At 39.0% G+C, this 22661-nt stretch overlaps 1 protein-coding gene across 3 annotated transcripts in view; it reads right to left on the bottom strand.

The window, feature by feature from the left end:
* Window positions 1-12375, bottom strand: part of USH2A (usherin) — a 734839-nt gene extending 722464 nt beyond the window's left edge. For all 3 annotated transcript variants that reach the window (XM_025927811.2, XM_086694483.1, XM_086694484.1), the window contains exons 1-3: window positions 12296-12375; window positions 10775-11463; window positions 6593-6758 (exon numbers count right to left, since the gene is read on the bottom strand). In XM_025927811.2, the coding sequence (XP_025783596.2) occupies window positions 6593-6758; window positions 10775-11259 (651 nt within the window). In that variant the 5' untranslated portion in view covers window positions 11260-11463; window positions 12296-12375. The remainder of the gene's footprint in view (window positions 1-6592; window positions 6759-10774; window positions 11464-12295) is intronic.
* Between the last annotated feature and the right edge of the window lie 10286 nt (window positions 12376-22661).

The following is a 22661-nucleotide window of genomic DNA, read 5'->3' as shown; positions in this document are numbered from 1 at the left end:
CATTCTATTGAATACATCTCATTATCCACTGAATTGTGTCCCCCACAAAGATAGATTGAAATGTTAATGCCCAGTGCTTATAAAAATGACCTTTTTTGGATATAGGGGCTTCCCAGATACAATCAGTTAAAATGAAGTCTTACTGAATTAGGGTGGGTCCTAATCTGATATAAGTAGGCTCTTTATAGGAAGAGAAGACACTGACACAAGCAGAGAAGATGGCCAGGTGATAATGGAGGCAGAGATTTGGTGTGAGGCATCTAAAGCTAAGAATTGCTGGGGTGCCTCAGTGGCTCAGTTGGTTAAGCGTCTGACTTCAGCTCAGGTCATAATCTCACGGTTCGTGAGTTCGAGCCCAGTGTTAGGCGCTGTGCTGACAGCTTAGAGCCTGGAACCTGCTTTGGAATCTCTGTCTCCCTCTCTCTCTGCCCCTCCCCCAGTTGCTCTCTGTCTCTCTCCTTCAGAGATGAATGGACAAAAAACTTTTAAAAGCTAAGAATTGCTGGCAAACAGCAGAAGCCAAAAGCAAGGAAGGACACTCCTCAACCGGTTCTAGAGAAAGCATGCATGGCTGTGTGGACACCTTGATTTCAAACTTCTAGCTCAAGAACTGTGCTACAATAAATTTTTGTTTTAAGCTACCCAGTTGGTGCCTTTTTTTAGGGCAGACCTAGAACACTAATACACATGTCTAATATAATTTCTTCAAGTAAGCCTTCCTTGACTTCAGTGATATGATCAAATTGTCCTTCATGTGATCCCATAGAACATATCACAGTTATAATTTTGCTTTCATTGGTGTGATTATTTGATTGTCTTTTTCTAATAGACTGTAAGCTCCATCATAGCAGACTATAATATGCTTTATCAAGCATTATTTTCTTTACATGTCACATTTATAGTGTAAGCCAAATAGGCTGGGGTTTATCTTTGTTCACAATTTCTAATGGGCAGGTAACATTTTGAGGAGTTACATGATTTTCCTTAAGGTTGCACAGTTTTTAAGTAAAATGTAAACAATTAAAGACTTCCCTTCTGACTAAATATTGTAGTTTAAAGTCACATGCAAAAATGTACAGAGAATAATTTTTACTTGGATGGTTTCACCTCTCTCCATAATCCAGTGGAAAGAATCCCTCCTTTTTATTTTGTTGGATCACAACAAGTCTTGGTTCTGCATGTCATGGATCAGGTGAGCAGGATGAGTTAAATGGGTTATTCTTTCTTTAACCCACTGTAGTCATTCCTGACTGTCATAAACCATAGATATATAGAGAACTTTTTATAAAATTACACGCTTTTGTACATTTAAACCATTTGTCGCAATGAGTGATATAGTTGTAAAATACATTGATTTTAATTATTTGTACAAATCATGTCCATATGTGAAGCATTACAAATATTTACATTACAACAAACGGGAAGAAAAACAATTTATATTTATTTTACAAATATGTCTTCAGTTCTTTGTTTTTTAGGTAAGGGGACTCAAATAACTACTCCTTAGATCATCATAGTGACCTAGGTTCATGGCAATTTATATTTTTAGCTAAAGATCAGAAAAACTAGAGACTATAAATCTAACTTAACCTATTCAAGGATCATTTTTCTCATCTCTGAAATGGAGATAAGCCAATGGCACAGAACTATTATTAGCACTTAAAATTTAACCATATACCATGTTTAATACAGTACATATAATCGGTGCTCAATGGCAGCTATTATCAGCATTTTTAAGTGATTATTCTAAAATATAATTTGGTAAATTCAATGAATATGTAATTAGTTTTGGATAACTACAACTATTCAACTAACTCAGGTGACATTCGGCTGGCTGGATACAAACAGAAGGCTTTGCACAAATAAGCAATGTTTAACATTTGCATCGACACTTATAGGTGAAACTTTGGAAATTATTAAAGAAACAATGTGGATTAAGAGTCTTTTGGGATGAGAATTGAGGTGGTGTTCCCATGAGAATCCCAGTGCACAGAGCTTACTGAACTGAATGAGGAAGCTTCCATAAGGTTGCATGGACATTCTATGTTCCCTCAATCAATAGAGACATGGGAATACCTTGATAAAGTGTGCACATGGGCATACACCGCAGAGATTAATTGAGAGACTTGGTTTATCTATTCTCGCAAATGTTGGCTAAATTGCATTTTCTTTTTCTTCAGAACTATCAATAGTTTTCCTTTTTCAGATTGAATACATAAATCAAAAGAACATATTTCATGAACAAACAGTGATTATGAACCCCCTATTCTTCATCTATTGATTCCAAAAACTTGATTTACCATGCATTCTTTCCTTCATTGTATTAGATTAGAACTGCTCTTTTTCACATTACCGTGGCTAGAACCGTCTTTGGCTCTTGAACTGTCAGGGTCTCAAGGAGCCTTCAAAAAGAGCATAGAAAATGCATATAACCTCCCTGCTAAACCATTTCTTGCTTCCAGAGTTGCAGTATCTCATCAGTTTCAAATTATAAATTGCTTTACTGTATTTCAGCATAATTACTGAAGGATTTCTATACTGTTGGTTCTTTGATGCTATATGCCCTATGAAATATGTGGAACTGTTTAAGGGAAAACAGTATTTTCATAAGAAAGGCTGAGTTTCTACTTTTAAATGACAGGCATCTAAATGTGAGCATGCTGTTAAGTTGTCTCACCTACCAACCCATAACGAACTGTGGAAGTAAAATTCTTCAGGTATTTCAAAACTTTTTTTTTGAGAAAGAAAATCAAAAGAGATCTCTCGCAAGAACTAGAAGCACGTGCTGATTCAATATGAAAACTAAGCTTTAAAAAATCTGCTAATGTTATCAGTGTTCCCCATTTGATAATAAAAAGTCTGAATTGATTTTTTCCAGGTTTAGTACAAAAAATATGACATAACGAATTTCAGCTTGATATAATTTGAAATAGCCAATATATTAAACCCCAAAGTGAAATTTAAATTGGCAATCGTGTCAGATTCAAGTCCCTGAATGAATATTAATTTAAAAACTAATCATTTTCCAACAGGTTGAAGCTTCAAAATGCTAGTTCTAGAATAAAAGCTGTTAGATCCATTACTATAACATCGGGCATCTTTTGTTTAAGAAACTAGACCTCCAATGTTCAGTATGTCTGCCTCTTCCTGGCATCTTTTTTGCCCAGGGATTTAATTATTTAAAACTCATTTCTGTTTTCTGAATTTGGGAAATTAAAATTCTGATTTTACTGATGGAAAGCTGATACTGAGTGAACTGTCTGAGGTAAGGTGTAAGGTCAGACCTGTTCATTAATTTTATGTCACTAACCCTTTGTAAGTTAAATTCTGGTTTCTGAGCCAATTTTATGAGTAAAGGTGTTTTATTTTTACACACACATATACACACATGCACATGCACATCCCATATAAATTCACTGCTTTATGACCATATTGGAAGATGAGTAAAAATATGCATACACATTAATTAGATTTGCAATCTGAAATGAGACTAAACTGGATTATCGATTATGTGCTCTATCTTATGCCCAGCATGATAGAAATCTCTAATTCACAAACCAAACAGAATTTGGATGTACTATATAATAATGCAACAGCGAGTTACATTTTATAACATATTCTTTGCAGGTATACAGTGACAGAGTTGGAAACTGCTTTTGTCCATATCTTGGCCAGAAAATCTACCAAAAAAAATGTTTCTCTATGAATGCTAGACAGCATGGGGAAGCAGAGAAAAGCATAAGCCAGATGGTAAGCTCACAGAGCAGGCTCTGTCACCATCTAGACAACCCCACACAACTCAAGAGCTTTCTTTTCTTTCTTTTTTAGAGACTGAGAAAGAGGGCATAAGTGAATGGAGGGAGAGAGAGGGAGAGAAAGAGAAACAGAGCTTACCCGAAGCATGGTAGAGCTTGCCCGAAGCAGGGCTCAAACTCACAAACCGTGGGATCATGACCTGAGAAGTCAGATGCTTAACCAACTGAGCCACCCAGGCACCCCACTCAAGAGCTTTTTGTACTTCAACTGTGCCTCACTTCACACTCCACTTACTCCTTTATGTGCATTCAGAAAGAATTCAGGGAAGCCTCCCTTTATCACCTAGTCCAAACCTCGTATCACATAAGTAAGGAAACTAAGTCAAATGGTTTTGTTAAGACGACCGAGTAGCATTACTTGAATAAATTATCCCTAATTCTGATCTCTTATCCTCCCTACTACACTATAACACCCTTAAAGAATGAGCATGTTCCTTTTTAAACATCTATAGTATGAATTATTATAAATTTCATAACATCTTAAATGTATTCAAACTGATGTCAAATTTAAAGGAAGCCTATGCAGATCTCTGATTTAGAGTCAATAATCACTCTAATTTTCATTTGAATGAATCCAGATTCTCATAATGCTGGGTGTCTCCAAATCCACTAAAAAATGCCAGGTGAACCAGTGACTGATCGATATGGTTTTTCTAATGTTTTATGACCACTTCATAGTTTTCCTGTAAAATGAAGAATGGGGGTAAACTTATGCAAAAAAAAAAATAAAAGAAATATACAAATTGGAGAGGACAAGTTTTCTCTTGATAGTCAAACAGATATGAAATAAAGCAGTCTCATTAAATCATAAGGACTTTAACCTTTTCTTTTAAGAAGGGAACGACTTAATGATTTATAAAGAAATTTTTGCCTAAACTAGGAAATGACTCATATTTGACATGTATTGAAATGATAATGCTGATTTCAATAGGCACTCTAAGAGCATTTTACTCCTAGGAGAGTAATTCAGTCATGGTTACCTTTTCACATTTGGATTTTAAACTTTCTTTTGTAAAGCTTTTAATGTACTATTGCCTGCCAAAACATGGCAGTTTCACAGATAAGGCAAAATAAAGGGAAGTAAAAAAAAAACCCAAAAAACATTTTTTAACAATTGTTTATACAAAGATACGTAACCAACATTATCTATTTGACATCTTCTTCAACAGTTTCTATTTTTCTATTTTTAACATTATAAACCAATTCTGTTGCACTGGTCAGTGGGGGAAATGGACAATTTCAAGATATAGAACAAATTAGTCCCCTATCTGTAACTACCGAACAAATGAGAAGCAAACACCACCAGATTGAACCCATCATGTGCTATAGACAGGGCCTTATAACCAGACATGACTTACCCTCCAAACCCTAGTGCTCTGGAATGTTGCCCCCTGCCAACTGCATTTGATAAACCCATACGCTAAGTAAAAGCCAAGTAGATAAGGCAAAACACCCTGATTTGATATTACTTTGTCAATACCTTCCTGTAGAAATCAATCATTGTTACCTCTTTGCATTTATATTTTAAATTTTCTTCCTAAGGCCTTTAATGTACTACGCAAAGGCATGACAGAACTTCACAGTTATAATCAGGCAAAACAAAGATATGTCACAACGTGTACTGAAATCCTCAAGAATGGTATCTGTGCTGAAATAAACTTTAAAACCCAAATAACAATTCTCAAGGCCCTCTAAGGAAGTCTACTTGAGAACTGCTTCAGGCTGCAAGAACAGTGTGAGAAATCAAAGATCATTTCAATAAAAAAAAATGAGGGTATGGGGTGCTTGCGTGGCTCAGTTGGTTCAGCATCTGACTCCTGGTTTCTGCTCAGGTGATGATTTAACAATTCAGTTTATCAAGCCCCATGTCAGGCTGCAAGATGACAGCACAAAGCTCCTTGGGATTCTCTCTCTCCCACTCTCTCTGCTCCCTCACCTGCTCATGTTCTCCCTCTAAATAAATAAATAAACAAACAAACAAACTTAAAAAAAAGAATAAGGGTACAATTATCCTCTAGTGTGAATGGGGTTTGCACGAACCCCTATTTGGCCACTCCTGTGAGTACGAGGAATTGGGACTACACACACGGGACCTCTGGTGTGAAAGACAAGGATGACTTTTGGCCACACTGGGCCATTCCAGTACCCTGGAGAAAAAAAAAACAAAAAAAGGATACACTCTGTCTGCATTCCCAGGAACTGTAAAATACCAGATAGCTCACAGTTCTCTCAGCCTTTAACAGCTTCTAAGGCTAAAACAAACTGTGGCTGACAACTAAAGTAATAATATAACACTTTCTGAGTGTTTGAAGTGTAAAGTTCATTAGTTCTAAGGTCAGCATTTTAATGCAACAGCCAAATTTCACTCACATCATCAGATGCTATCTGGGAAAGACAGCCAGGCTGGGGGGAGGGGGGCGGTGATGCTGCCATGACTGGTAAAATTAGTACTAGGCACTGAAAGAGCCCTTCCACATTGTTTAGCAAAATATACTAACCAAATAAAACAAAAATTCCCTGAGGTTGTCATCATCCCAAAGAGCATTGTCCTAAGCTTCTGTGGGAGTTTTCACAGCAGTGGTGAGGGGGGAAATGCCGGACTATCAAGCGATACATCATTAGGTCATTTAAATGTTATTTTTCTTTCGTTGTCATTTACACGTAAATGAAATCTAAAAATACTGCTTCAGATCTTGTGGGGAGATGCCATGTAAGGAAAGAAAGGAAGACGGATCCTCGTGTTTAACCAAATGTTAAATATTTTTTATTTTACTCACCTGCACACTAAGATGAATCCATTTCTTCACAAGAATTCTCCCCAGTGTCATTACTTTTATTGGAGGCTGCAAACCATTTACTGTGCGATAATAAAACATGGTCTCTTTCTCAGATATTGTAAGTTTGAACACAATCTGCCCATCCACCGTCTTTTCTATAACACACCTTAGGAAGCAACCAGAAAAGAGAAAAGGTCAGCATCCGACCAAAAGACATGCGAAGGCAATTGTGCAGTTACGGGGGCATGAAAACCCCACTCAGAAGGTGCACTGTGAATTAGTGCCTGAATGCCATTCTATGCAGAGCCAAGTTTTACTCCAATTAAGAAGCCCTTTAATTTCAATTTTTTAAAAATGGAATCTTTATTTACAGTATATTCCCCAGAACCTCAACACCCTTTATTAGAGATTAATGGTGGAAACGACAGTGGTTGAGTCATCCTGCAAAACCAACATTTAGCCTATTGGCTCATTAGTCTTCTGCTATTTCTTTTATAGGAAGCAGCACGCTACGCTACGTCCGGCTTGGGTATTGAGTCACCAGTGCAAATCTTTCTCTCTTTTTTTTTAATGCAAAGAGAATTTAGTGTCCATAGAAGACTGCTAGCCCTGAAGTCAGAAGTGCTCTATTTAATTCCCATGATGAAATGGAGAATGGACAACTACAGCTTCTTCTTACTTCATCATTGACTGGCCAGAAGTCAAAGCCAGTGTCTGTAAGAGGACCGGCTGGCTCTCCATGGCCACACAGTCCAACTGAGACACTGAGATAACGTTGATGATCTTGTTTTAAAGGTCATACAATCTTCTAAAGAACACAGTGAAATCATATTTTGATAAAAAAGAAGAATTTTCAAGAACTTTCTAGGTCTTCTGTCAGGCCAACTATCCAACTATTTTTTAAAAATGACTTCTATCCTTACCACAGTGGCACACTTACCCCATCCCTTTAAATCGACAGATGGTGTTTTTATATTTATTTTCTATGTTAATTTGTGTTTAATATAAGTTATTTTAAGTTAATTATATCATTGCATATTATCAGACACTGAACAGAAACAGTTATGAACTTAAGCTACTCCTATCACATTCAATGTAGCAACTCAACTTTTTAGCAGAATATTATAAATGCTTGCTTGTAGCCTCCTGAGTGGATTATTCCCAAAGATCTGTTATTTAAAGACAAATATCCCTGACATTAGCCATTAACATCTCCCCACATGACTAGCTCTGAAAGATGCCCATCAGCCTACATGTCACAGACAAGAACTCAACAAGGTGGCACATCGCAGGGAGGAGAATTTCATCAGATGCTGGAGGAGTCTGGTTCCCTTTCTTCACCCAGTTGCCTCCTACTCAGCTCAGCATCTCCATGATTATGCCTGGTCGTGGAATACCCTTCTTCCTGGCTGAAGACTGCTTAAGGGGCCTTCCTTGGTATTCACTTGCTGCCTCAGTCATGACACTGATACAGGGCTCCTGAGTGGCCTAGTCAGTTAAGCTTCCAACTCTTGATTTCAGCTCAGGTCATGATCTCACTGTTCATGAGTTTGAGCCCCATGTCAGGCTCTGCACTGACAGTGGAAGAGCTTGCTTGGGATTCTCTCTCCCTCTCTCTCTGGCCCTCCCCCACTTGTGCACGTGCATGCGCGCTCTCACTCTCTCTCTCTCAAAATAAATATTTTTTTTTAACGTAATGACACTGATCCATCTGTCTTCCCATTAGTCATGAGTTTTCTGAGAACAAAGCAGAGCCTGATATAGAGCAGACTCTCAAGAAATGATGTGTCAATGACCAAATCAAGAAGAGAAAGTATCAAAGAGGCAAAGATAAGATGGGGAAAACCAAGAATAATTACTAAAGATGTTTTAAAACTTTCCTTACAGGTTACGTTTTCCACAAATTATTGCTTCTCACTTGCAATTATTCTTTTGTGGAGTTAAGAGGTAAGAATAAGATTGGAGAACGCTTACCAGTTACTATTTCACTGTTACTGGTCTTCCTAGATTTTGTACACGTATTTCGTGATAAAGTTATGAGAACAAGTATATTTTTTAACATAGGCAAATAGATTGGCATAAAGGTTTTATATAAAGCAGAGATAAGGCTTCATAGAAATTCTGTGTTTTTTTAACCCTTTGGTGGATAGATATTTTTAAATCACTGGGATGAAAAGAGTTGTCTCTTTACCCCCTGCCATAAGATGTCTAAGGTCCAAGAAGAGTTTGCCTGCATTCGTTTTACTTGAGTTTAAACCAACAAGTTAAAATGTGACCATTACTCAAGAATGTATTTGCCAAATGCAGGCTTATTTTCCCAAGCTTACTGAAAATGCATTTCTTAATATGTTATTGATTATCTTCCTTGCTATTTTGTTTGCTTGTAAACATACTAGCTTTGGTAGATAATGAATGTGAAAGGAAGGCAGGTAGCAAAATATTTAGGAACTGGATTTATTCTGCTCCTGGATAAACAATAATTGGATAATCCATGTTTTGTTTGTTTTACTTATCTAGTGCAAACACCCCGAAATTCCCCCAATTCCCATAGTTATTTTAGTTTTGAGAATGAAAACGACCTTGATGCATGGAACTCTCCAGACCGTAAACCATGTGCCACTGCCTCTATCAATACCCCTCTATCTTATTTATACTAAATGATACCAATAAGAGAAGAATTTGGTAGAGACAGATCTCCTGGGGAGGGGGAGAGGGCACTTGGGGGAAAAAAAAAGTTTTTCCCAGCCATATTTGCCAACAGACAATTCTTGGACATTCTTTACATAAACGGAGTAGGTTGGCTTTACTGACATTTCAAACAGTAAGAAAACAGAGTTTTCTTTTAGGGATGACACAGAAATAGAAATAATGCTTTGTGATCATTCTCACTTCACATGAAGAAAAATGCCGACTTTCACTTGGCAAATTAAAACTAAACACCAGACATTTAAGTCATATTTGCTTATAAGATTATAAGACTTTTCTGGTTTGTTTCACAAGTTTTTAGATATTTGGTTAACGCTCTCAAACAAAGAAACTGTCACAAGGGGGAGAGCCAAAAGCTCTACAGGAAGACAAACGATAAACAAAAAGTGCCTCAAAACTTTCTTACTTATTCAAATCTCCAGATCGGCTCTAAATACTTAGGGAAAACATATGAGATGGCAGTTTTAGAAAATATTACAGAATGAAAACCAAGTGATTATATAAACAAAAAATGACAAAGCCCCACTACAAACTCACTGAAGGCATTTCTACTGGGATCGATGGCATAAAATCTATTGGGACTCTTTTATGCTTATCTATATATTTCCAAACAGGAGACACAACAAGGCAAAGGGCAAAAAGCTGTATCCTTTCAGAGTTAAAGGATTATTCATTTATTCAACTCATGTTATTGGGCATCTTCCATGAGTCAAACAAACACCTCTTCCTGGGAAAATACGGATGAATTAAAGACAGTCCTAAGCCCTTAGAGAGCCATCTGCCTGATGAAAATTTTATACTCCAGCAGGAGCAGGTTGTTTATAAAAACCTAGATCAAGACTTAGGAAATATCAATTATTTGTACTACTAGCCCGTGCACTGTAAAGCTCACACTGAGCCTGGCTGAGCCTCTGAAAGCCAAGACCAAAGGTTTGGCTAAACGACCAGGGAATACACGAGACACGTGTAAACACGTCTGTCTGCAAGGAAGCTATCTTAACATATTCTTTTTTTTTTTTTTTTTTTAATTTTTTTTTTCAACGTTTATTTATTTTTGGGACAGAGAGAGACAGAGCATGAACGGGGGAGGGGCAGAGAGAGAGGGAGACACAGAATCGGAAACAGGCTCCAGGCTCCGAGCCATCAGCCCAGAGCCCGACGCGGGGCTCGAACTCACGGACCGCGAGATCGTGACCTGGCTGAAGTCGGACGCTTAACCGACTGCGCCACCCAGGCGCCCCTTAACATATTCTTTTTTGAGGGCTCGCTTCATCCATGGAAAGGAGAAACAACTGTAAATTTGGGAAAACAATATTTGCAATTTAAACTTAAACAGGAAGACGGCCATAGCAACTGGTCTTCAACTGCATGGATTCCAGCGTTCGCCTTCCTTTCTAGTTTAAGGATTCGTGTTGCAAGTCTTCACTACTATGGCTCAGGACCCCTAGGAAAGCTTACACTCACTCCACTACTTACATTACACCTTCCTTCTCAGGTTTCAGCCACACAGCTAGAGTAAATGATGCCGCCAGCCTTGGAGAAGGAGGAGAAGAAAAGCAATTCTTGTGATTTCCAAAAATAAAACTTGTGGAATTGCTATGAGCGTTGGGACACAGATCACGCTTGTCTACGGTGATGCAGCTCCCGAGGCCCGCGGAGAACAGGGAGATGTGGCCAGGCGGTGAAGACCTGTATGGGCAGTCCTGGATGCACATCCGCTGGGTACAGAACTGCAGACTGGCGGCAGCAGTGGAGCTCTGACAAAAAGTGCTGCGGCCTGGGAGCCCACATGTTGCTTGGGGTGGCACGATGGAAACATTCTTGAAAGCTCCCACGTTCTCCAGCCTCGGGAAAAGGCCCTGTGAGTCAGCCAGCGAGATGGCAGCGAAATACGCAAAGGTCAATGTTGCAATGACGTGGGACAAGAAGCGGAAGCCCGGTGAAAGAGCCAGGCGACTCATGTTCACAAAAAAGCATTCTCCTCCTGATAAAGCATTCCTAAATAAATAATAAGGCCAATGCCGCCTGCCTGCAACACTTTAAAGCAGGGTGCTTTAAGTAACGTTGAGATACTCCATTTTCGGGAAGCTGCAGACACGTTTTCACACTGAGGTAATACCACAGACGTTCTTAGCAACGGTGAAGACATGAGTAGCAGCTGGTGTCTGAGAATCAAAAACAAAGTGTCAAGGAAAAGCTGCTACATCTTTAAAATTTAAGTTCATCCCAAGCCTGCGGACTGTGAGCCCCCGATGAGAAACATTACTGAACTTCTCAAAGAGCAAAAACATTCTGAAACACACTGTCTAGAGGAAAACACTTATTCTTTGGTTAGGTAACCTTTGTATCGGGCAAATCAGACACTTTGAAAGTGCCCAGGACAACCAGTTTCCCATGTATAGTCATACACGGATACACATATACTTCTTGTGAATACATTTCACCACACAGCAATTTAAGAGTGCTACTCTACCCCAGGGAATTAGCACTATCTACTTAACAAGGTAAAGAATTGCGTAGATTTTCTTTAGACGGGCACCTTATGTTGTAGCACACAGCTAACTTACAGATGTCCGAAATAAAGCTGGCAAAGCGCTTTGGGCCTTTCCCCCAACCCAGCATGTGCAGCAACTTTAAGCTCACAGGAAAGCTGATTAGAAACCCAACACCATCTGTCTGTCCTATGCCTTAGTATTTAGCAAACGTTTGTGTTCGTGTTTCCTCCTATGACTATGTATTTGTAGGTTAAATATGGACCCCTAATACTGTGTAAGTAATTGTATTGATAAATAAGCTGAATTACCATCTCTTTATTGCATTTCAACCAGTCCCCTCAGTGTGACAAATGGCTCTTCACAGGACCGCTGTCCCTCGTTGCCTGGCAACGCTGCGGTAACCCCCGGGTTACTCTTAGCAAATAGGCCACAGCAGCAGGAATTCTGCAAGGAAGACGTGGGTGCCCAAGTAAAGTATTCTGCACGGCCAACACTTGGTTACCTGAAACTCGGAGCGCAGTCTGCTTGGTGGCCCGCCTGGAACTGAACTCTCCAGGCTTCCAGCAGGTGCTTCAAGCAGTGGGAGGGACCTGGATGGGGCCAGGCATGCATAATTTTAAAGTAGCAGTACACCTTAACCCATAATCCCCGTTTAGCCCCTCCCCTTTACCGCTTTCGCACACCTCAATCCATTTAGTCACGGAGTCAAAATGACCCGCCACTAATACAGTAACACAAGGAGTCATTTCCAGCGCCCTTTCTCCTTTCTGGGGAAACAAAATAGAATTCTAAACCTTAGTATATTGAGGCCCTAACAGCTTGGTCCATGGATGTAAGTTTCTGTTGACGCTTCATTGTTGCTGCCTTCTTCACCCCTGGATACCCCCTTCTGAAAACACGTTTCTCTACTTCATGAGGAACAGCTGATGTTATCTCTAAATGTTGCATTTTGAAATGAGAGATTTTAATTAAACTACAGAAGCAAGAGGATTATTGACTTTTTAGCTGCCTAATTGGATATGAATATGTATATATGCATGAGTACGTGTTTGATGTCAATTCTATGTAGTTTCTATTATATTCAAAATTCTCCCTTCTCTACTATCTGAGATATCTCATCCTAGATGCGAAATATTCTGAAGCAACTGATACATCTATCGCTTCATTCTTATCTTAATGGAAAACTTGTTTGGGAAAAAACTAGGTGATTGTGGTTCTGTTTTCTGTAAGTTATCCTATTCAGAAAAATGTTTAGAAATGAGAGAACTGTTTTTGGTGTTTCTTGTTAGTAAGGCAGCCAGAAATAAACCCAAAGTGTCATCTCTTTGATTTCCTTTCTTGTCTCTTCAATGAGAGGCGTAGAAACCACAACCTTTTATATATCAAGCTTATCAGGACTAGGTGCTTCTGGAGAAAACTTTCACCTTTTGTCAAAATATCCTATTTTCCACTTGTTAGTTATTACAATCTTATAAGGGCAAATTTCATTAAAAACAAATACTAATGTAATACCAGCTAATATATAATTCCTTGAGAGCTTGAGAAGATACATTTGGAAATAGATACATAGGATTCAGTGAATTAGACAAATGCATTGTTCAGACCTGTTACAAAACATGCACATTTGCCTTTAAACAATCTATTCAATCTCTGGCTTGCCCTTATGCTTTGTGAATCCAAGGCCTAACTTTTTAAATTGTGTATCTTCAGTGTATCTTTTGGGTCACCATTCAGGGGATGAGAATCCTTCTACCATATAACTGCTGCTTTGTAGTAGGAAGTCATGACTCAAAATAGACAATCTAAGATTAGCGACTCTGCTCCACATTCAGAAACTCTGCCTGTAATTTGCAAAGGCAGACAATGGATTGACACATCCCTCAACTTTTGCTTTTGGGTACTATCAATCTTGAGGACACATCCAGTAAATGAATTGGGCACCAAAAGTTCCACCACCCCTAGAACTGCCTGAGTAAGAAGTTTAGGAAAAAATGAACACGTACAGGAGGAAAATTTAGCTAACTACGTACACTTTCTCCCCCGACCCCCCACCCCCATATATTTCTGTGGATTCACTGAGTAATTCTGGTTTGGATCAGCGTGGCTGAGTTTGGATGGTCTGGTTTGGCCTCACTCTCTCATCTAGTGGTTGCCTTGACAGTCATGGGAGCATACCCCAGGCTCATTCTGATAGGAGCAGAAAGATTCTTAGCAACATAAGATGGGAGGTTCCCATGTGCAAGTACTTGTCATGCCTCTGCTCGCATCACATTTGCTAATGTCCCAGTGACCAGAGCAGTCACATGATGAGGTCAAGAGTCAATAGCTATAAAATAGACCCTATTCTTCAAAGAAGGAATGGCAAAGTCACACTGCAAGGGGGCACACAGAATGAAGAAAATTTGTGGGCGTTTTGCAATCTACCAAAGAGAGGTGCTAGCAATTTCTTTTTCTCGCTGTGAAAACATCATGTCACATTGAATCAGAATTTCCTTGTTTTGAAAAAGTCAAGAAAATAGTGTTTTAGTTAGACAACTCTAAGTAAGTTCATACTCCTTATTCTGGAAAAGTTTACTATAATAAGCTAAGTTTTTCAAACACCTGAGAGTGAGTTTTGATGGGCAAAATCAAGAAGTATCCCTTATTCCTGGATTTTTAGCATCCATGGATTTACTATTAAAATTGTTTCACTTCTGGCATAGCTGATCAAGAAAACATAATAGATGTATAATAATATTGGATATGATAATACAGGCATAAACTATAGCTATAATCTGGTTACAAATATAAGAATATATTGTAGGCAACTTTATAAGAATTGAACTTTAATTCTTAGACAAATTAGACAAACTCGTAAAAACATCCCAACCTAAGATAACTTGAGAAGACAGATAGAAACAACCCAAATTAATTTTAATTAAACTAATTCTGATTTTTATAGTCTTGCAAATACAATAAAAGAGAGTATTTCCCATTTTATATTATGAGGCCAGTATAACTTTGACACACATGTTAAAGAAAAAAAAACAGAAAGGAAAATATGAAAAAAAGAAAAATTATAGGCCTTTCTCACTAAGGTACTTAAACTAAAAACAAAAAAAAATCTGAATAAAACATAAGCAAATTGAATCTAGAAACGTATAAAGAGATTAAATCTCCTGATCAAGTTGGGCTTATTCCAGAATTACAAAATCTATTTGAATTTTAAAATATATTAATGTAATTCACCATAAAATATATTAAAGAAAAAAATTCATGTGATTCGTTTGGGACCAAAATCCTTAAAAAAGGATTATTAATTGAGAACCAAAAACTATTTATTTAGGACCAAATCCCTTAACAAACTAAACACATAACTTGACACAGGATATTTGCAAAAACCACCATCATAAATCATCTTCTTCTTCTCCTTCTCCTTCTCCTTCTTCTTCTCGATAATTAGCACTTCTGTAAAATCAGGAGTAGAACAAGAATACACACTATCACTGCCTCTAATATTTTACTAGCCAGTGCATTCAAATAAGGAAAATAAATACCAAGGTAAGTACTGAAATGATTATCAAATGATTATCAAATCACCTCTCTCTAGGTAGTACAATCTGGAGACAAATATTTTACCTAAGTTCCGGAGAGATGTGTATAGATTAATGCTGTTCCTCAGTTTGGGGAGCTCTCTTTTTTTCTAGGCATATGCTACTTCACCCCTTGTCAACTTAGAGGTAGCCATGTGACTTGCTTTAGCTAATGAAATATGAGCAGTGACATGTGCCATTACCAGGGTGAAGCTACAAGTACCTGTGTGCAATTTACTATGCTTGCTCACTCGCTCTTTCACTCTGCCGCGTCCAGATGGTGCTGCTCTGTCGGCCTCTTTCCCTGGCTGGGAAGACATTGATCAGAGTCCCCCCTGCTGACCCTGTTGGACATGTAGCATGTGTGAGGAACAAACTTTTATTGTTTAAAGAACTTGTTTGAAATTTTGGTATTCCTTATTATTGCAGAATAATTTAGCCCCATCTGATATAAAGATCAATAGGTAAAAAAAAAATCCACTGCACTTCTCTATTCCAGTTAAAGAATGAAATAAACTAGAAAATATAACAAACCAAAAGATGCTCTTTAGATATAAGGTACTCAGTAGGAATGCACTTTTTTTTGATTTCTTCCTCTGGGGGGAAAGAACATTTAAGCTTTATTGATTAACATTTAAGAGAACTAAAGCAAAGGGAGAGATAAATTATGTTCTTGGATTAAATGACTATCATAAGGATTAAGTTTTTTTATAGTAATCTATTAATCCAATGCAATTGCTATAAAAATCACAACAGTTATTTATGCCACTTGACAAACATACTCTAGAGAATGTAAAAGAACAAGGGGGGAGAAAATTGCCCTTGTCAATTTCAAGACATATATTAAAGCCATATAAATTAGGACAGTGTAACATTAATGCAGAGATGGGGAAAAATTCCAATAGAAACATAAAGAAGGAACGCATGGGTGGCTCAGTCATTTGAGCGTCTGACTCTTGATTTGGGCTCAGGCCATGATCTAACGGTTCATGAGTTTGAGCCCCACATCAGGTTCCTCACTGACGATGATGAGCCTGCTTGGGATTCTCTCTCTCTCCCTCTGTCTCTACTCCTTGTGTGCACTCTTTCTCTCTCAAAATAAATAAGTAAACTTATTTTTTTTTAAAAAAGAACCACAAGACTCACATACCTGTAGGGACTTATATTTCTTCTTGCATATCATTAGGAAAGTAGCCAATGAGAGTTGCAAGGAAAATTAATTACCCTTATTGGAAAACAAAATGAAATCCAATCCCAATCTCTCACCAAGTATAAAAATTATCATATACAGATAGACTGAGACTTAAATGTAAGAGGCAAAGCTTTAAAATCTTTGGAAATTAAAGGAGACATTTTAGTGACCTTGAGATAGGGACGTATTTCTTAAATTGGGTACAAAGAGCATAAAACATAAGAGATAAATAAATGTTACACTAAAATGAAGAACTTCTGCCCAAATGTCTTCATAAAGTGGAAACATAAGCCATGCAGGAGACATGTCACACATAACAGAGAAGAGATTACTATACAGAGTGCTGACACAATTCCTACAAATCAAAAGGTAAATATTAGAATTTTTTAAAAGATGTGAAATGAACAAGCATTTCACAGATTAAACACCTGGGTCCAATAAACTTATAGGAAGTGTTCAACCTTTATCAGTAATCTGGGAAAGGCAAATTAAAACCACAATGATATGGTATGAAGATACACAAGTTTTAAATCAGGAAAATTCCAATTGTAATTTAAGGTAGGTAGTAACAGGAACCCTAAATATTTATGGTGGAAGACTAAACTGATATAAATGCGTCAGAGAATAATTTGGCATATTTAGAAAAGTTGAAGCTGCATATATCCTAAGAAACAGCAAGTTTCCACTTGATGCACATTCATTAGAACACCTTCGCACCCCTACCAGGAGGTACATTCGGCACGTTCACAGCAGCTGTTTTGGGTAATGCTGAAAGCTGGAAACCACTCAATGCCCATGACAAATACCAACAAGTTGTTATCCTATTACAATGAATTCTGCTGCCGGTCTCTTCCTGTTTATATATATATATATATATATATATTTTTTTTTTTTTTTTTTCTTATTTATTTTACTTTTCTCCTGTCTCCTGTGGTTTCCTGTGATACAAGTTGGGTGTTGAAACAGTTCTTCAACCAATGACAGCACGTCTCTTCTGCCACAGGTTAAAATGAGAAGGCACAATTGAAGCACAGTAAAAGGAAAACCTGAGCTTCTGCCCTCCTCTACTCCATATATTTTTCTTTTAAAATTACTTAAGTATTGGGGCACCTGGGTGGCTCAGCTGGTTGAACCCACGCTTGATTTCGGCTCAAGTCATGATCTCGTGGGTTCGTAAGGTCAAGTCCCGTATGGGGCTCTGAATGGATGGTGCGGAGCCTGCTGGGAATTCTCTCTCTCCCCCTCTCTCTCTCTCCCCCTCTCTTTCTCCCCCTCTCTCTCTGCCCCTACCCCACACCCATGTGTGTGTTCTCTCAAAATAAAAACTCTAAAAAAATAAAAATTATGTAAGTACTCTGTGAGCACTATAGAAAAGATTTTTAAAGCAATGTGGGGAGACAGAAAAGGAAGACTTCAGCCTCTCACCACCATCATGTATTCATTATGCCTCTGCCGACAGAATTTTTACCTTTTTCTACAAACTTGAAGTATGTTTTTTCTAGACAAGACAGAGTCAATGCTCTGAAAAAGTTTAGAAAAATGCTTCCTCTTCTTGAAAATTATCTTCCATTTTCTTTTGCAGTTTTCTGCACTGATATAACCACCCTGCAATGCTTAAAATTCAGAGAGTAAATCATTTTTTTTTTTTTTTTTTTTTTTTTTGGTGAACAGCAATAATCTATTATTTGGTTTCCGAATTCTTACTAAGGCTGCTAATACAAGGTATGTGAGAATAAATCTAAGAAATAGTATGCTAGTGAAAGTGACATGTGTCACTTGCAGGACAAAGTTTAAAGAGCCAGTGCTGGGGACACCTGGGTGGCTCAGTCGGTTGAACGTCCAACTTGGGCTCAGGTCATGATCTCATAGTTCATGGGTTCAAGCTCCGCATCAGGCTCTGTGCTGACAGCCCAGAGACTGGAGCCTGCTTTGGATCCTGTGTCTCCCTCTCTCTCTCTCCCTCCCCCTCTCACACTCCGTCCTGATCTCTCTCTCAAAAATGTTTAATAATAAACACTAAAAAATAATTAAAAAAAATTAAAGAGCCAGTGCTGGAGTGGCCCTCACTCCTGATGTGCTAATCAGCTGAACCAAAATGGAACATCTATCATCATCCAAGTTTCCCAATGAAAATACCTACAACACCCAGATTACCTGCAATGTGCAGGTAACATGAAAGATGTGTAGTAAAAACAAGAAAGAAACCCATGTGATTTTAAGACTTTGAGATTTTAGGATCATTTGTTATGACAATAGGGACTCCCCCATGTGGTGTATGGGGCCTGCTGCATTTCCTTATACAGCTGAAAATTCCCAACATTCCTTTCAAACATGCTTGAGAACAAGGCTGGTACACTATGTGGACAGCTAAAGACCTAACCTGCATTCGTAGAAACACATCTCCTCTGGTCAGCAGGCAGGGCTGACCCTGCAGAGCGGGGAAGCATTTACTTGTGGTGCCTAGAAGGGAATGATGGCACCTTTCATTTTCCAGTTCTATCTGAGGAAGCAACAGCTATTTGGCCCATAGAGGGCTAGTACCCCATTAGTGACACTGGATCCAGTCGATTGGCGAATGAGTATCAAAACAAAGAGAAAACTGGCCACAAACATCTCAGACAGATCTTAGAAAAGGAGGTAATTTATTCTGGCAAGAAAAATTCTCCCAGAAAGGAAACTCCCAAACAAGGGCCTGTGGGAAGAAGAGGACGGGTAGACGTATGGCTGGAACAGAAGAATACGAAGGTATGTGAGGTGGAAGCAAGTCAAGTCAGAGAATATAACCAGAAACGTGGACGGGGGATCACGTGGGAAACAGTCTCAGTGCCAGTCACACACCACAGCTAGCAGGGCAACTAGCTTTATACCATGTTTGTTCCTTAAAGTGTCTGGCAGGAGATATACCTTCATTCTAGGAAAACTCCACTCTGCCATGTAACAGAAGCCTCCTTTCTTGGAATGGGTTAGAGACGTGCCCAGAAGCATATGGAAGTTGACTTCTCGCCATTGTTTGATCCCCAAAGCCAGGGCTAGACCCTTGATAACAGAGCATTTGCCTCCTAGAGAATATCAAAAACTTCAGAAAATCCTACAGACAAGGATAAACAAGCCAGAAAGAGATAAGCCACATGTCAGCACTCCCTGAAGTGAAGCCAGAGACATGCCCTCAGAAGTGACCCTTGGGCTCAGTTGGCCACAGTAAAGGAACATATCCCCATCTGAAGAGGCAGTCACTGAAAAGACAAGCAAAGTATCATGCCTTGCTTCTGTGGCTTAGCCCCACCTCTCATAAGGTGTAGAGAAGTTGGTGAGGGAAGTATTGTGTTCTAGGAAATTTCTCCTCCCTCTCCCCCCAAAATAATAAAAGGTTAAATAAATGAACCATATGCCCTCCATCACCTGGATCATTATGATAGGTGGTTAACCACTCACTGGTTAAGAAGGCAAGTTCCAGAGACAGCCTGGGTTAGAAGCCTGGCTCCACTGACCATCGCCTGTGTGTTGTTGGCAGGTTACTTAACCTCTGTTTTGCTTCAGCTTATTCATCTATAAAGTGAAAATATGACCCATCTCCTAGGGTTGTTGGGGGATTAAATGTAGAGAACACAGCAACGAAAACAGGGTTTTCACTGTTATCACTCATTGTATCTGTTTCCTACTTATACCTGATGAGATAGTCTGTAATTGTACATCTAAAGGCAAGTAGAGGGAGGACATTTGGAGGAAATGCTACCATAACATTTATCTATCAGTAGAGTTTACCGAACACTTTTACAGAGTATTTCACTTGATCTTTATGACAACCCTACAAACTGGACAGAGACAACATCACTCCAAAAATATACATGAAGAAAAGGAAAATTGGTGCTCAAGTGGCTTGCTCAAAGTCACTTGGCTGGCAAGTGACAAAGCCTGGACAAAGCCCAGACTATCTGGATTGAGCCTAGTACTTGTCATTTTATACTAAAGCTGAGCTAAGCACGTTTCATGGAAGTGGTGGTGTGTTGAATTGTGCCTGGAAAGTTGATGGGTTTTGATAGCGAACAATGAGCATTAGGTTGACAGAAACAATCTAAGGAAAGACACTGAGTTTGGAATAAAGATTGCCCAGGGTGCCTGGGTGGCTCAGTCAGTTAAGTGTCCGACTTCAGCTCAGGTCATGATCTTACACTCCGTGAGTTTGAGCCCTGCGTTGGGCTCTGTGCTGACAGCTCAGAGCCTGGAGCCTGCTTTGGATTCTGTGACTCCTTCTCTCTCTGCCCCTCCTCCTCTCACACTCTGTCTGTCTCTCAAAAACAAACATTAAAAAAAAAATATATTGCCCTACATCTATGAGGCACATTCTTTCCCATAGAAATATGGAGAGAAATCCAATTCCGCCTTGTAATGTAGAATTTATCAGATTTCCAGATTCTTCTGAAAATTTTCAAAGCATCAATAAAGGTATTAGAACTTTGAAGAACCTCAGTTTTTTTTAATTCACTATCTAGGTCTCTCAGTTCTCATGCTATTTATTGCCTTGATCAAAACTGTTGAACACATGTTCTTCTACTTCTTAAATTATGCAAACTCTCTGATGATCCAAGAATCGTATTTGTTTGAGGCATAAAAGCTTCACATCGCTATTTCAGGTTACACTGGGATGGGAGGAGAACTTGATACCGTTGATAACATGTGGCAGGCCATCTAATTCCTGTCCATTCTTTCTTCTCAGCCTGGGTAAGGGCCCAGACTGAGGCTGGCAGGTGAATTCAAGAGTGGCTTTCCAGCTCTGCGCCTGGCAGCAAAGCAACAGCTGTGGAGCAGTATGGGACAGGTCGCGGCAGGCAAGTTAATGGCTGGCGAGCAGGACAAATAGGTGGGTGTGGGTCTGAAAATGAAAATGACACAATGTGGAGAAGGACAGCAGGCAAGCAGAGCACAGAGCTGAGCTCAAGCCAAACAGATGATCGGCAATGATTAAGGGTCAAGTGTCTACAAAGAGCTGTGCCCCTCACAATGACATGGCGCCCCTCTCACAAAGTGGGAAAGCTCTGGATTGCCTAAAACCCATGGGGGTGTGGTTTCAAAAGGTTTTTGAGAAAGTGCCATTATCTTAAGGGAAGAAACATGAAGACAGAGCAGAACGCAGGGCACAGGGAGCTAAACAGGGAGGGGGATTTTTGGTCTCTGAAACCCAATCCAATTGAATAACAACCAAAACAAAGTGAGTGAAAAATAATGTGTGCTCCATTTAGAGTGAAATAGAGGACATAAAAATTGTGACGGTGGGAACAAAAATTGCATCACTTAGGAGAAAAAATAAACGTTAGGTGCTTGAGAGGTTTTTTGTTTGTTTGTTTGTTTTAATTGAGGGGATAAAATACAGAATATGCCATACCAGTAAACTCTTCTAAAGGGTCTTTGTAACTCTCCTTTGTAATTTACTTATGTGGCTTATTAATATGATTGTTTAAAAAAATCTTTTTAACATTTATATATTTTCAAGACACAGAGAGAGAGAGAGAGAGAGAGAGAGAGACAGAGCATGAGTGGGAGAGGGGCAGAGAAAGAGAAGGAGACACAGAATCCGAAGCAGGCTCCAGGCTCTGACCTGTCAGCACAGAGCCCAACACAGGGCCCGAACCCACAAACCGTGAGATCATGACCTGAGCCTGAGTCAGGTGCTCAACCGGCTGAGCCACTCAGGTGCCCCTTATGATTTTTAGGTTCAGAAGCCAAAGGCTTCAAGAAGAGAAGAGCAAGAAATAGAAAAATGATTAGGATAGTAAAACTGGAACCAAAGAGATTTGCAGAACAGTTTCTAAAACATATGTGAACACTATCATTACTGGTATAACTAAAACAGAGAGTTTGAGAAATAAGAGGTTTTACTTAGAAGTTGCATGCAAGAGAAGTGACATGATGCTCAGTCCTGATGGCACTAATTGTTCTTTGTATTTGAACCAACCCAGGTCCCCTGATGACCAAGCCAACAGGATTTCTACCTCACTCCATACCTGTGAACATATTTGATTATGATGTACAATCAAAATGTGCATGAAGAAAGGAATTAAGGAACATGAGCATGTGAGCAATTTTTGGTAATAGTAACCATACAAATA

This window comes from Puma concolor, chromosome E4 (assembly GCF_028749965.1).
Source record: "Puma concolor isolate L17-30 chromosome E4, mPumCon1.1.hap2, whole genome shotgun sequence".
Taxonomy (NCBI): Eukaryota; Metazoa; Chordata; class Mammalia; order Carnivora; family Felidae; genus Puma; species Puma concolor.
The sequence above is the reverse complement of the archived record's forward strand: the minus strand, read 5'-3'. Positions and strand labels throughout refer to the sequence as shown.